Below are 16,523 nucleotides of genomic sequence, written 5' to 3'. Positions count from 1 at the left end.
GCTCTTACGAACTTCATCTTCTCACAAATGGATGGGTGTACAAGGTGCAGGGAAATCAAGTGCAGTATCTCCTTGATAAATGCACCACAGTCCTTTTGCTGTTTCGCACTGAACCAAAAGGAGAATCAGGGAAAAGGGAAAAGATGAGCTCCTGTTGAGGTGTTTGGGATCGGGAAAGGCCACGCGACATCTTCCGGATGACAAATTCCTTCACATGGAGTCTTTGCTCTGCCTCCACGACCCGTGTGAAGGGAAGGAGAACAAGCAGAGGACTGTATCTGGGTCTTGCCACGAAGAGCCAGGAGGCTAAGTGGTCTCCTGGAAAGGGGAAGTCATAGCATGCCAAAACCCTCACAACCCTCACTGATAGCTAGCTGCAGCATCTTGTGCACTTCTTCATAGGAGTCGTAGGTAGGGAGGCACAGCTGGTTAAAACTGTAAAAACAGAAGAAACATTCCATTCAGATTAAATCTGAGAGGGGACCACCCTATCAGACACTTCTAGATCAGCCAACAGGAGGATCACACACACATTACAAGTTACACACTGCCTGCCACCACAACCAGCTGGTGTCATTCCCAAAAGCACAATGCAGAAAGTCCTGCCACCCCAGGATACTTGCCAAGTGTGGGCTGTTGGCAAAGTGCTGTGAGTTGGAGCCGCAATGATCTGGAAAGATGGACAGAGTGCAGCAAACCCTCCTGGGGGCAACTGGGAGGAACCAGTTGTGAACTGCAAGAGCCTTGCCAACTCTTCCTGGGTGAAACTGGAGACTACAGTCCAAAACCACCTCATGACCTGTTCGGAAACAAGGAAGGTAAATCCAGATCAACCAAACAAATCAAGTAAGCATACAAGCAAGTTGCAAGAAGATGAGTCAACTGCCCTTGTAAGCAAGTGCTGTACTAACAGCCAGATTTTCTTTTTACCAACATGACACAGAGACAAGTATTACAGAGCTGCTACTTATCAGTTAAGAAATGTCCCACGCTACTCCTCCCACCAGTCCTTTCCCTTCAAGCAGAAAGGCTTCTGTTCTCCCCACAGAGATTTTATTTTTTGAAACACCTGCATAGGCAATGAGGCAGGTTTACAATGCTGAAGCTCGTTTCTTTCTTGCACTATGCTCCATCTTTTCATTTTCCACATCCTCTGGTACTTTTGCAGGAAGGTGGAACCATCATGGTGTTTACAGCCAGAAGGTTTTACTCCCAATCTCTTTTAATCTTGGGTGCTTTATAAGCTTCTATTGTTTTCTTAGATGAAGCTGCTACCATTTCCACACCCCTCCCACTGTGAATGGCAGGGAGGGATGGGAACAATTAGAGGGTACAAATTTAGGCTACTACATCAGTAGTCTTTACCACAGCACTGAATTTCAAGCACTCCACGTGGGTTGTAATCATGACTTTCAAGCATCCATTTGAGACAAGCATATCACTATGAACGTCTTAGGTAGCAATAATTCCCACCAACTCCTCCTGATTCCCTGCCAAACTGTTCTTAATTAGGGCTTTGTTGGATTTTTCATAAAAAGACCACTGCTGTTGATGTTTTCCTGTTGGTAACTGATTGAGCATCATCTCCTTCAGCCAAGCTGAAGGATATCTCTAGGGGGAAGTATTATTTCATAACCTGTAGAGACCTACTCCTCACCCCTGAATCTTCCAGTTTATCCTTCTAGAAACCCAATTTCCAACAAAGAAATCCAGTCCCTGTTTAACTTGTCTTCTGCTGGGGTCACTGGTTTTAGAAAACAGGATGGAGAAATCCTTTCACTTACCTTCTCACGGAAGTGCCAAGACCCTCCTACCACTACAGCATGTGCCTTGAAGTCACAGACACTGATATCTCCTGTACCACACATGAGCAGCTGAAAGGCAAGGGATGTCAGTCAAAGTCAGAGCTCAAGATAAAAAGCAACTGCAAATTACAAATACTTAAAATGCTTAAAGAAGAAACATGTTGGCTTTATTTCAGATCCAGAAAACGCTTCATCAGAGACGAGGGGAAGTCAGGATTGATGACCTGGTTGATGACAGGTTGGCCATGAGCCAACAGTGTGCCCTGGGGGCTGAGAGAGCCAATGGGATCCTGGGGGGCATCAGAGGAGTGTGGCCAGCAGGTCACAGGAGGTGATCCTCCCCCTCTACTCTGCCCTGGTCAGGCCCCACCTGGAGTGTTGTGTCCAGTTCTGGGCTCCCTGGGATAAAAAAGACAGGGATCTCCTGGAGAGAGTCCAGAGGAGGCTACAGAGGTGATGAAGGGCCTGGAGCATCTCCCCTATGAGGAAAGGCTGAGTGAGCTGGGACTGTTCAGCCCAGAGAAAAGAAGACTAAGGGGGGACCTTATTAATGTTTATCAATATCTGAAGTATGGGATGCAGGGGAAATGGGCAGCCCCTTTTCAGTGTCTGTGGGGACAGGACAAGGGGCAATGGCTGCAAGTTGGAGCACAGGAAGTTCCACACCAACATGGGGAAGAACTTTTCCCCAGTGAGGGTGAGGGAGCCCTGGGACAGGCTGCCCAGGGGGTGTGGAGTCTCCTTCTCTGGAGAGATTCCAGCCCCATCTGGACACCACCCTGTGCAATATGAGCTGGGGAGCTGCTCTGGCAGGAGGGTTGGACCTAATGGGCTCTCAAGGTCCCTTCCAACCCCTGGGATTCTATGATAGAGATGTCCAGGGAGGCAGCAATTACCTCAAGTTCATTCTCATCAAAAATAGCCAAGAGGTTCTCAGGAACCAACTCGTTAAGACCTGGAGAAGAGGAGAGAAGAGCAGTGAGTGCTATCCCCTGGGACATAAAGGCAGAAGGGAGCAGGGAGCAGACAACATGTTACCTTTCAGGAAGTGATCCACCTCCTCCCTAACCTGGCTGGCCAGCCTGTACTGCGCAAGCAGATTTAGGTACAAGATTTTGTTTTCGTTGGTCACTGGTACTTGAGCCCCTCCTGCCACAAGTTCCACTACCTGAAAACAGGAGAACACAAAGTGTGACCAGCAGTAATTCCCAGATCTGAACTCCCAACCAGAATAAACCCAAGCAAGGAGCTACTGTCCAGAGAAAGCTCTATTTTCTGGGGCACAAAGCAGAGTTCTCGGTCTCCCTGCTACAGGCTGGAGGAGTTAAACAGTCCCACCCTTCAGGAACTGCCTCCCTCACCTTCTCCAGTTGTCCTGTTTTGCTGTACTTCTCTTCAGCAAAGACCAGATCCATCTCACTCACATCATTGTTCAGTATGAAACACACTTTGGATTTATAGAATTCTGGGTCATCCGTTTCAAAATACTGCATGAAAGGAAGAGAAGGCAGGAACATGAAAGGGCAGAAGAAACCTCACATAGACAGTTCTGGATCTGTTTCAACCTATCCCCAGATCAATAGAGGCTCTAGAGGCAGCTGAGCAGCTTCACCTTGTAATGCATACGGAGTCCTATGATCTGAGCCAGGAAGGACCGGGTGAAGCGAGCTCGAACCAGCTGTTTGTAAGCGCCTCCCAGAGAGGATTCATACAGACACTTTCCGACCAGGCGGCCTGCAAATTCATACACTTTGAGCCGTAAATATGTGGGACGGCCTGGATTTGGATGCACCTGCAAAGAGGAAGTTAAATGAAACATCCAAGTACCAGACAAGGCTAGCAGACATAGCAAGTATGGGAACGGGTCAAGTCACCGCATCTCTCAGGCTGCCCCAGGAGCTTTAGTGCAGCATCCCTAAAGCCAAGCGACAGAAATAAAGTGCCTGAGCCTGCCTAGGAAGAAGGCAAAATGTTTCACACGCACAGACCAGGAGGTGTATGAGAGCAGAAATAGATTCTGGAACATTCAGACGCAGCACCACCTCTAGATAGTCTGAGGCTGCCTCCTCTTGCCCAGAAATTCAGCCCTCCCTGCTGACCAGCCACCCTCTGCTGTTTAGCCAGCCAGTTCTTCCACACTTCAGTGCCTTAAGATCATTAGGCAAAGGTTTGAGAGAGGCACTGGAAGTGACTGTGCAGGCAAGCTAAAGAATGGGTAATGATGCATGCCACAATGAATTTACCAGAAGCAGCAGCAGCATTATTTAACCAGCAGCATGTCAGTGCTCATCGTTCTGTGCATTCAGCACAGCCTCTGCAGACTCACCAAGGCCTGGTTGTTATCACTAAAGCGGGTAAAGAGTTGACTGGTGGTGTCAAACAACGCCTTACAGATGAGCTCAAACCACTCTCTGCGTGGACCTCCCCAGTCCAGAGCTACAAGATAAGAGAATCTTGGTTATTCAGGGGTCATCAATTTGAGAATCTCATGCATGCTGCTCAGGAGCTCATCACAGTGAATAGCTTCACACCAAAACAGCAGTAGACAGGGACTCTAGAACTCTAGGTTCTGCTCCCATAGTCCTATTCTTTTATTTGGGCCTTGGGTCCCTACGTAAAGCAGGGTTAAGAAAAGCATGGGCAGGATGATTTGCTGACATCTGTGAGGAAGTGAAAGGGCTAGAAAGCCACAGAGGACAGACACACACAGTCAGCATTTCAGACTCAAACTACTCCACCGTTCCTCCTTTCACCTCCTCTAATATAATCACAGGATAACTCACCCTCCTCATCCTGAAAAACCACTTCAAAGTTTTTGCTCCAGTCAGAAACAGAAAAATTTCGTGTGGCTTTAAAAGACTGCAAGAGAAAAAAGGAATAATGAAATGAAAAGAAAGTAACAGCAGCTGTTACTGCTTGGCACCCCACAACCAGTATCCAGCCCTGCACATCTGGATGGGCAATTTAAGCCACACAAAAAACCCCCCAAGGAACAGTCTAGTGCTCTGAAGTATAAAACTGAGAATTAGGAACTCCTAAGATCTAACTCTTGTTTGTCCAAAGCCACAGAAGCACATTCCTCATTTTCTGTTATGAGACACATTACCCACATAAATACAGCTCATCCTAAAACCAGTGTGAGGTCTCAGCACAGCACAGCTGCATCCCTCTCAAGGCTGCAGTACAGTATTGTTTAAAGCATTAAAATGCCCGTGGGAAGGAGCAATTTCTGTAAAGGACTGTCAGCCCACGAGTTAAGATTTAAATAAGGAACGTTTCAGGGAGCGTTAGAAAATAGCTGGAAGGGTTTGCTGTGTTCATACTTAACAGCCAGTCACGATGCAGAAAAGATATTTCAAGTGTCTAGAACTTCCCATGGCCCAATTCTGGATTCCAATTAAAGGAAATCAAAAAAGCTACACAGCAGTCCTCAGTCACACAGGTAGCTTTGGGTTAGCTTATCTACAAATGGGTTCGAGCATCCCTCTCAGCTAAACACACTGGTGACACTCAGTGGACACTACAGCTCATGTTTATCATTGTGGCACTTAATTTTGGCCTTATGGGGCTGTATTGCCAGTGCTCAGGACAGGGCAGGAGTTTCCAAAATAGTGGGACAAATTAAGTCATGGAAAGACTGTTTAGAAGTGAAGTCATTTTGTAGCAGGCTATTAAACAAAATGTAATCTTGTAAACAGTGCAGGCTCAGACATGCAGAAAATATTCCAGTACACAGATTTACAGAGTGTCAATCCAGGGAAATCCCAATCACCTCTGCTCTCCCCAGAAAAGCCCTTTCCCATCTTTAAACTATTACTGTTGTGAGAGACACATGGAAACAGCAAGTCAGGATAAGTGCCTGCCCTGTGTACACAGTATTTCACATGTCACTTAAGACCAGTGTTATATCAATGACTTTTAAGTTTGATTTCAGAAACGCATCAGCTCAGGTCAGCATTGGTGAGGACTTAAGGAGTCTATAAAACATCTCATCACGCTGAACCACTACCAGAAGACTGGCAGTGAAAGTTTTGTGCATACAGCTCAGTAACACCCAACCTGAAGCTCCATCTCACTGAATGGCTCTGTACTAGGGAGGGGAAAGAAAAAAAAAAAAGTAGTAAATAAAGACTCAGGAGCTCTAGATTCTGCTCCTAAATCAGTCTCTTTCTGTGCCTCAGGTTCCTGTGTGAAATGGAGAGAGAGAACAATCCCAGCAGATCTCCTGCTTTTACAGGCTTCTCTCAGGGCTTGATTCACTCTGCAAGGAGTTCCTTAAAAATGTATCAGAGCTGAAGTTTCCTTATTACTTAAGAAATTGAGCTGATCTTGACAGCTGTAGAGGAGGAACTCAGCATCCCACAACCCCAAACCTGAACACAGAGGAGCTCCTTTGAGATTTAGGGGGGGGGGCTAATTTTTCCTGACTCAAGCTGCCTACTGGCAACTGCCCTGAAACAGGAGGACTAATCCTTTACAGTGCAGTTGCCCTGGCAGGTGCCAGTTTGGATTTCTTCAGGCACTGAGCAGGTAAAGGATGGGGGAAGCACTGAGCTGAAGTGCACCCATGCACTCACCGACTCCAGCAGGCAGTGCCGGCTGACCTTCAGCGTCACCTTGGAATGGGGTCTCTTCATGTGCACCTGGCGCAGCTCTCGCTGAAAGAAGTTCACTTTGTCCTGGAAGGTCTCTGAGCCCCCTGAGAACAGGGACAATTTACAGTCAGGCCTGAGCTGTCAACACTTTGAACATCCAGAAGGTGTTCCTGAGACTAACTGCACACGGGTCAAGCTTTACAGCCCAAGGAGGAGTTTGTTACAGCAAGGTTTGGAGATGGAACTCCACAGGCAGTTTGCAGTTAGTCTTGCTGATGTTCAGATCTGCACCAGGGAGGCTTTCAGAGAGCCTGACAGAAAAGCCAAACTGAAAAGGAACAGCTGGCATGGTGAAATACAGGAAGCACCGACAGGAACACGAGACTCCAGGAATCAGAGTTCTAATCAAAGGCTGTTCAGTGCTGGCAATCGTTATTCCCCAGGGGAAGGAGCAGACTCAAGTGCTAACTACCTGACTACTGTACCCACCTCACTGCCCCTTTACCTATGTTCTTATGCAGAGAGCGAATGAAAGTGGCTGCCAAGATGTTCCTCTCCTTGCAGCTGAGCTCCACAGGGGGTTGGATCCCATCATCCACCACCAGTGTCAGTAATTTGTGCACAGGGTCAGGACCAAGGTATGAAAACTAGCAGCAAAAAGATGCAAGGGTAAACCCATCAAGCAGAAGGCACAGTATGTTCAGTAGACAGAGCAACACCACCTGTGCTCTAAGATTTTCTCTGCTCACCCATGCAGATGCAGTTAATGGGAACATTAGTTCAAGCATCCAGACTCCAGTTAGGAGGCTGCTTTGAACTTCACAACCTAGCCTAGGGGCTTCAGTGGGCACAATCACAGCATTTTAGCAAGGTTATGAGGACAACAAACAAGAGAAATACAGAAAGAATCAATATTTTTTTGCCTTGGGCTGGGACAAAAGGCAGGGGAGTGATACAACTGGCTCCTGTTCATAAATATTGGCAGAATTTAGGCACTGAGAGGGAACTCAGAATTGAATTTTATGCAACAAAACGTTGCTTTGTGGGTGGAAGTCCTTCTCTCCAAAAGGAAAAAGCCAGAGTGTCATTCACATGGTCCCCAAGCTCACAACATGGAGGTGCACTGACAGCTACGTGGAAAGATGCTCACCTTTGTGCCAGGACACACCCTGAAGGTGAAAAGGCGCCACGGAATGATCTTCAGGTAAAATTCTTTCACTGAGAATTGCTGAGCAACCACAAGGAGAAGAAAATGTTAAAAGGTTACACCTCTGTTACAGGCTGTCCCTGAAACATGTAGCACAGGACAGATCCACAAGGCCAGACCTCCCTCCAACCACAGGGACAGACTTCTGACATCATCTTCTGGGGCAATCCATAAAAGCCTTTACAGCTGCACAGAGCTGTAAGCAACTTGTCAGTAAGACTTCACTTCATGCATTTATGATGTGTGTAGGATCCCAGCACAACACAGATTTTACAGCAGTAACCCACTGGGTTCAGTAGAGCATCACCAGTCTACTTGGAAGGTAATTTTAAGCACATTTGAGAGGCTGAATTAAAGTCAAGGTTGTACTACATTGACAAAAGTAGTTTTGGAAGAAGTCATACTTACAGAACTATTGTTACTGTACCCTTATTTTCACAACCATTTCAACTTGTAATAAGCACTTGCAATTGCTGAGTCTAGGAGAGCTGCAGAAATTTCTTCTCAGTGTATTTCTGCCAGAACTAAAAACTAACAACTGCTTTCTGGACAGCAAGCTAAGATGAAATTTCAGCATCCTTACACAAACACAAACCCATCTCCTGCACAGGTGTGTTCTAGCTGCAATGACCAGGACAAAGGGCAAGCAGCATTTCTCCAGACAAAGCAAATATGAACAGCGACCCCTGAGAGAAACAGGAGCACAGGAACAGTTATCTACTGTACAGGACAGATGCTCCAGGTAGAGAGAGAGATATCCAGGGTTACAATTACATGAGCACTGGAATCACATTAACAACTTTGGCACCTAAAGGGAACCTCCAGCAGGACCCTCTTCTGGTGATGTCCTTTGAGGTAATGCAATAGAAAAGTGTACAGAAGTCCACAATGACACCTCAAGGATGAAAGGATGCTGAGCTTACAAGGACCCAGCACTCACTCCCAGTGTCAGTTCTTACAAAGCCACAGGCAGCAGATTTAGAAATCCCTAGCAGCACCTCCCATCCTTTACCTGTCCTCTTGCCAGGAAAGCAAATCCTGGATTAGTCTTTCACTTTGATATTTATCACTGTGTTTTTCAGAATCTATTCAGACTGCTAGTTCAACAAAGTGAATTTGACTTTATTAGCAGACTTAGTGGAATCTTCTTTCTAGCTTCCCTGAATGCTCATGGGCAACAATAAGGGGTAATAGTTTCTGTTAACATATTCTTACTATAAGAGAATCCTCAGTGCTTGAATCCTGTTTCTTCTACTTACACATTTACACTTTGTCCTTTAGCCAATTTTCCCCCTTTTCTTTTCTCTGAAACATTCAATAACCAGGATGAGAACATAAAAACTAAGAAATGTCTTCCTCTAAGTTCCCATCTACTATTCAGAAGCTGAGAAAGGGAATGGCTGGTCTGGCCTGACCAGAACAAAGAAAAGGCAAACAGAGTATGTACTGAACCACCAGTGAGGAAATTTCCAGGAGGCTTTGGATCACACCTAAAAAGACACAAGGATTCCTAAAACTTCAAGGAGCATTTTAATGTTATCATCAGTCAGGAGGTTTGCTAGGCTTAAGCAAACCTTATTTAGCCAAATGTGAAACACCTAAACCTGGAGCTCAAGATATAGGGCATAAGCACACTGTAACTGAAGAGCTCCCTTAAGAATGCACTGAAGAGTGGTTAACTTTGTGCTGTTTACCTTAGGTGAAACATAGCAGTACACTTTTTTAGGTTTCTTCACTTTCTCAGGGGTTTGGCTATCAGAGGGAGAATCTTCATCCTCATCCTCAGTTGCAGTAGAAGGACGGCGCTGGGAGGAGCTCAGGTGTGTTGGTGGAAGTTGCCACTGGGTGTTGGTGTAACTAGGAGCATCGTAAAGGTAGGCCTCAAAGTAAATACTGACACCTGAGGTGGACACATTGCGTTCTACAATGTTCTTTTCATTCTCTGAGGGAAACAGGTATGAGAGAGTTGTGTAAATCTTAACTGAGACCAGAATCAAGATGTAAAGAATCCATGGGGCCACCACCAAATGAGCTACTATGACTTTAAAGGAAAGGCTACACATCCAAAGGAAAACCCACTGATGTCAAACTCTGATGAAGCAAACCCAGGAGCGTCATGAAAAGATTTCAAGACAGCAGTTTGTCTATCCTGGCTTCAGCCAGTGACTAGCTGAAGAAAAAAGGCATGCAGAACCTCTCTCTCAGAGCACCAGTCTGAAGGCATAGCCACTGGACACTCCTGTAGAAACCAGCAGTTATAAAGTTGTAAAACATCACACAGGTTACGTGCAGTGTTCTTCACCCATAAAGCTTCCACTATGGCTCTGACAAGTACCAGCAAGCAATAAAAATTGCCTAATTTCAGAGGTAAACCTCCTGAGGTAGGGGAACACACACACATGTGCCTTTATCTGCTGATGGAACAGATAGTATTAGCCCTGAGAGATCTCCCCTGTCAGCAGCAAATTCATTTACCTCAGCCTTTTTAAATGAACAGGCATTCCTTGAGCAATTAAGCACAGCTAGCCTGCAGGGAGGCCACATTTAGCTCTGCTACATGTGTGCACAAAGCATCCTGGTAAGAGGACACCTGCAGAACGACTACTGAGTAGCTCTGGACTCACCACTTAGAACAATGATGTCAAAATCACCATTGCTTATGGGCTGGTTCTGGTAGGAGATGCAGGCGTGGAAGCAGCCCCTGCAGTGCAAGGTGAGCCGGAAGAACACCTCGCAGGTCTGCCGGTTGGACACCACAGACTTCTCAAACACAACCTCAGAGCTCTCCTCTTCTTGAGGACCCAACTACACAGGAGACAAACAAAGAAAGAGGGGGGGTGTCTCTAGCTCACCTGAAGTCAAGTAGCAGGAGATGAGGTTGCGCTCACCTCGTGGATGGAGAGGCTGTAGTTGTGCTCATCGATCAGGGACACAGAATTGCTGGTGGGATTGTCATACTCATCTCTGGGAACTATCTGCAAAGTATGCTGCTGCCCACAGGTCAGCACCAGAGTGGAGAAATGGCAGACAATTTTGGTTTTGGAGGGAACCACCATCCCTGAAGCAGACAACAACAGTTCAGAGTCAAACAAAATCCAGAAAGTCAAAGGCAAAGACCAATAGAAGCACAATACTCTTGAAAATGGATCAAATCTAAACATCTTCTACGCCTCTACATTCAAAATGAAAAACCCCATCTGAGCACTGAAACACATGGTGTGGTGCACAAGCTTTGCCTTGGATCAGAAACTTAAAACTGATAAAGCATACCCAGTTACTAGCCCTTTGAAGACTGCTTTTTCCACTATTCTACCCTTCAGCTCAAGATCTTCCTCCCATCACACGTACAAAGTACATGGTGGACATCCAAAGAAACATGTAAATTCAGCTTACCAAAACACCTTAGCCTGGAGGGCATCTTAGTTAAATCTGAGCTTCCTGTTTCTGAAGGGGTATCTTAGCAAGCTTTGTATCTATTCACATGCATGGAATAGAGGGACTTTCAGTGAAGATGTACACGAAATATAAGAGATGCTGACTGGGGTCAAAAAAACAAAAGTAGAAGGAAACAAATTTAAAATGGATAAAAACAAAATGTTTTGCAAGAAGGATCTAATCAAAGGTTATCAGCTGCTCCAGGAGCTTGGAGGAACAGAACAGGGTATTCAGAAGAGGAAGAATCAAATCACAACAGCATTTCCAATTCACATACAAATAACTCAATACTTTCACAAAAGGCATTCTCTGACTACTACATGGATCATGAAGTTACTACAAAACAGATCACATGACAAGTGGTTAGGGAATCTGAGCAGCTCTAATGTCTTATTCTGCAAGGCAGTTTCTAATTGGCCACGTACTGGTAGCCACAAGTATGATTTAGTCATAGGTCTATTGCTGGGATCTATACATGGCAAGAGGAAAATGGTGAACCCCTTCCCTGTCACCTACCCATTTTAGCTGGAAACACATTTACCTAACTGCCTCCAATCTAGTTTCAATCACTGGAGGGCTGCTTAGACCTTACCTGGCTGGAACACCTTGTAGTAGGGGCTGTAGGCCACATTCAAGCCACCGAGTTTTACAGTGATCTCGTATCTGCCAGCCCTGCGCACCGTGAAGGCCACTTTCACCACATTGGAGTGAGGCTCCTGCAGAACTTCCTGGGTCACAGGAATATCAATCGCTAGCTCCACGTGGCAGATGTGAACTCGCAGCCCCACAGGCCGGTGAGCAGGGAAGGGCTGCCCGTTTTTATAGAATAACTGCATGGGAAATGGGAAAGTCCAGGTCAGCAAAGTCATGCAGCACACAGGGGAAGAGAAAGCAAGTTCCCTTGGGAAAACAAGGGCAAGAACCTCAGCTTTGTGAAGGGAAAAAAAAAATGATCAGCCAGCTCTGTCACACAGGCTGTGTTCTCCCAAGCAAACGGGCACAAGTGGGCATTGAACAGCCCCGTTCTCTTTTGTGCTGAGGTTCAAATGAGTGTCCTGAAAAGAACGTGCCTCTAGGCATTTCTTCTCTGCACTGTTAGTGCAATGTCAGAGCAGAAACCAAGAGAACTACTGAAAAGAGCAAAACCACATCCTTTTAGAGAAACCAGCAGTTTCTGTCTGTTTGTACAGCTAAGCTCTGGAAAAGCTCTCATCGATTTGTTGCAGACAAGAGTGTTGAGAAGATGCTGACCTAAGGAGCTGACCCAGTCTGTACTGGTAAGAAGCATCAGCATAGAAACAGTGTGTTAGATAAATTCACAGGCAGCTCAATCACAGAAGTGATCTGCCAGACAATTTCAGAAGGCAAAACACCCTGACTGGTACTTCTTTATAAGAATTACACCTCGACACCCCTATGGGCACGGCTCTTCAAGAGCCAGCAGCTTGTGGGCCAGATCCCACCTGCCACATGCAATCAGTCTGCAGTCAGCTAAAGGTTACCATTATTCCTGGTTCCTAATTGAGTGAGCATGTGGGGCCTGGAGTAGTATGGAACTTGTAACAGTGCATGCAGCAGCTACTTTTGACAAATAAAGGGCTAAGCAAATGGGCGAGAAGCATGAAGTGGAAGGGCGTGTTGCTGGAGCTGCCATGAGTGAGTCAGTAAGGGGAAGGGAATAAATTCAAACAGCAGGAAGAGAACAAGTCCCTTTCTCTTCAGCTCTTTATCACTGCCTGCTCTGGAGCTGGAACTCCTTCCTCATCCTCAAGCAGAAGGATGTTCCTCGCCTTCCCAAGAGGGATGGGTATGGCAACCCAGCTCAACCCTTCTTCTTATTTTGATGACCTTCTGGGTGGGGAAGGTGGAACAGAAAACTGGGCACATGAGCCCAGCAAAACCTGTTCAAGCTTTCTCAGTGTAGCTCCAAACTCCCAGTGTTCAGGCTCCTCACCCATCTTATGTGTACACTCATCCCATTCCCCTAGACTTGGCCTCTTGGGATTGGAGGGAAACAAGAGCCCTTGGCAGGCTTTTCCAGGTCAGATAGAATAACACTCATTTTTGAAGGAACAGGGAGCGGGCAGCTCTTGGGTTGGTAAAATGCCCACTCCCACGCTCCCAACTTCAGCTGCACAACCAAAAGATAGCACCAAGTCTGAGGAAGGCAAGGCTCAGCCCACTCACTTCCCAGTAAAGGAAGCAGTAGATAGAATAAGACCAGTCTCCTCCAACTCTCCAGAGGATTCTGAACAGAGGGAGATAAGATTATAAGGAGTATAAACCTCAGATACGCACTTAGAGTTCTGCAACAGAGTTATGGGGGCAGAAGACATAAAGTGGGCAGGAGTAAGAAAACTAAGTTACAACCAGCTTGACCCCAACAAAACACTATTGGAGAGCCCATCCCTAATTCAGACCTCTATGTATTGGAGAGCCCATCCCTAATTCAGACCTCTATTCCTGCCCCCAAAGCTGCATGGAAACAGAAATATTCCCTTACATGCACTCGGAAGGCCATGCTATGGCCCACCTCATATGGGTCCTTCCAATCCCAGGAGATCTTGCAGGACCGGGGATCCAGGTAGTTGCCTCGCACGTAGTCATAAATAGTTCGCTCCCCTCGGCGTTCCCGGTCCTCATGCTGAAGGAAGCTGACTATACGTGCGGCAAGCTCAAAGAGGAACTTAATGGTGAAGAAGAAAGCTACCACAGACACCGTGATCCCACCTGCAGCGAGGAGAGAACACAGTGGTTGCATCAGCACGGCTGAACCTGGCACCAAACTCCCCTCTGCAGCAGCCCCTTGGTGCCTTTTATTAACGACATTCTACCCAGCTGCAAATTAGGTGTTTAAGGTGGAAGCACCTGCGTGAACATTTATGGCTTGTGTTAGGCTACAAGGAAGGTTAGAGAATAACAAGTCCCTTAAAACTCTGCCAGTGACTGCAAACAGAGGGAATAGGTAAAGGTGGTACAGAGTCTGAGGTACAGCTAGCAGGCATCCCAACAGAAGCACGGAGTTCCCTTTGAGTTGCAAGTCAGAACTGCAGAGATTCCTTTACGGAAAACAGTCATATAACCACACAACCCCTGCACATCACATCAAGGCTGGATTAAGCAGCATCACAGAGGCAACAACCCTGCCTACTTCTTGAAAGAAAAAGTAAGGGGATGGCTTAGGAATGAGGTCAATGGAAGGAGACTTTAGGAACAAGAAGAATGGTGGAGAGGCAGGTCTGCCAGGTGGAGGGCACAGTGCAGGGTGACAGTAACTTCATGTTTGTTAGGTAGACTCTGAACTAACATGAAAGCAGAGGCTTTCAAGAAACCCTTCTAAGGCCTATGGAGAGGTCAACAAACACAGTGGCAGCCTTTCCTTCACTTACCAATAATGTAAAACATCAGGTCCCTTCGGTGAGACACACAGCCGAGGATCACAGCTGCATCTAGAACACAAAATAGGCCAAGTCCAGTCCAATGACTCCTCCTCAAACACGCTGGCCTGAACTTAATCTATGATCCCTCTGTCAAATGCCTATTAATCATCTATCTTCCTCTCCAAGGACATCCCTAAAGCATTATTCCTTAAGACTGTGAAATATGCAAACAGCACAGCATGCTACAAGGGACAGTTCTCCCTCCACCACAGGTTCAGGATCTATAAGAAGGACAACATATTACCTGCAAAAACCAGTGAGAGCAGGCTCTGGGTATTGCAAGGAGCAGCTACTTTTTTTTTCCAGGATTGCCTACATCAACAGCAGTGGCAGAAAGCCACTCACCTGAACCCTCACACCTACTTGCTTCTGCAAGTCACAAAAGTTACCTTCAAGCCTGCCATGAAAGCACATCACAGAGCCACCACCAAAACGAACAGAAGCTGACCCTCAACCTGCAACCTCAGAAGAAAAAGGTATGGAATAAAAGGGTTGCAGACAAGACCATCCCCATTTGTTCAGAGCAAATAAAATCCTTCTAGGGCAGAGCTGAATCCATTTTTTTTTTGCCCTGTAACTCTACCATGGAAAGCATGAATGCAACCAGGAACACAGTCCATCTGCATTTTCCTAGTCAACTCTGCCAGGCAGAGCCTCTCCGCTGGCTCTCACTGATCGACACGCAAGCCAACCCCCTGGCTTTGCACACTGTTCAGGTTACCACAATTCTGAGGCATCTATCTAGGCTCAAGCCCTCACCGAGGGGACTGCTAAACAAACATGTAGTAAAAAGACCACACCCAGAACCAACAACATGCTGTTTGGCTGGTAAGACATAGCTGACACAGATGGAAGGAGAGCAGCAGCAAGGAACGTGTGTGTGACCACCGGACAAACAATCAGCATAGGCTAATTGTGACATAGTGACAACACAGCTCACCATGTCACCACCCAGTTAGTGAGAAGCCACATTGTGCATTCAAGCTGCTTTGCTTTTTTTTTTTTTTAAACAAACACAAAAGGGGAGTTATCAGTCATCTCAACAGCAGCAGCAATGGACACCAGCATGCAGAAAGCTTAAATGAGGTATTACCCCCCCAACAATAGCCATGGGTTTCCAGCCCAGCAAATCCTTTTTGCTGGCCTCTACAAATATTCCACCCATCCAACCAAAGAGCAATCACCTACCTTTAGACAAGTGCCCATGTTCTAAAAGCCTAAAGGGGGATACCCATTCTTCAGCATTCTTCCTCTTTGTGCCCAACACGGGCAAATGTCAGCAAGAAGCAGCCATAGAGAAGATTATCACAGAAAGAGAAACTCCTGGAGCTTGCATCACAGAACCACTGCTGAAAGGTGAGCACCCAAGCACAGCAATTTCCTCCTCTTTGTGGGAAAGGGTTGTCCTGCAACGCTGCTCCCTGCAGCCCGTCCTTTGCTCACTTCCCTGGAAAAGGAAATCAAGGGGAGAGAAAAGTTAGATATCTCCACTGTTGTGGATGAATGTAGTGAGTGGAAACACAAGAGGTGTAAGATGCAAGAGTATCACGAGATGTCAAATCCACAGGAGAGGTGCCATAAAGGTATCGCTGCTGACACTTCACCAGGTACTAAACCTCCATCTGTCACAATCACATTTCATTACACGACCCCCCTCAAAGCAGCAGGTTCAAGATGGGACAAAATACATCCTGCCTCCAAAGGTTTCATCTGGGTTTCACAGAGCAGCTAAGAACCTGCACGCTATTCATGAGGAGTGCCAAGGATCAGGTAACACTTCAAGTCTTCACAGCCCACAAAACGCCACGTTCCATTCTGAAACGGATTTTGCCCAAATCTAGAAAGACATTTACAGTCAAGCCTCAAAAAAACAAACCCCACAAACCCCAAGAGAAACCTCTTTGAAAGTTCTTGGACTCCAAACAAGGTATTTTTTTGCTGCTGGTACCCTCATAAGGCATTTCAGTTTCAGCCGCATTATCCACTGAATTGCAGTTTGCTGTCAGGCTTGAGATAAAAAGAATGAAAATCCAACAGTAAG

The 16,523-nt window shown here is 46.3% G+C and overlaps 1 protein-coding gene across 1 annotated transcript; it reads right to left on the bottom strand.

Moving 5' to 3' along the window:
* Nucleotides 1-234: 234 nt before the first annotated feature.
* Nucleotides 235-15,755, bottom strand: AREL1 (apoptosis resistant E3 ubiquitin protein ligase 1; the record flags this gene model as incomplete). Its single annotated transcript, XM_084264223.1, has 19 exons — nucleotides 235-435; nucleotides 624-799; nucleotides 1,785-1,874; nucleotides 2,702-2,760; nucleotides 2,844-2,973; nucleotides 3,167-3,292; nucleotides 3,418-3,597; nucleotides 4,132-4,241; nucleotides 4,589-4,664; nucleotides 6,383-6,504; nucleotides 6,906-7,047; nucleotides 7,551-7,628; nucleotides 9,302-9,549; nucleotides 10,232-10,412; nucleotides 10,496-10,665; nucleotides 11,635-11,872; nucleotides 13,546-13,772; nucleotides 14,432-14,491; nucleotides 15,671-15,755. Coding segments are annotated over 19 exons (2,601 nt in total), but the record flags the coding sequence as incomplete, so codon positions are not given.
* Nucleotides 15,756-16,523: the final 768 nt, after the last annotated feature.

This window comes from Gallinula chloropus (genome assembly GCF_964237585.1).
Source record: "Gallinula chloropus genome assembly, chromosome: 4".
Lineage (NCBI taxonomy): Eukaryota > Metazoa > Chordata > Aves > Gruiformes > Rallidae > Gallinula > Gallinula chloropus.
This window is presented reverse-complemented; position numbering and strand designations above follow the sequence as displayed.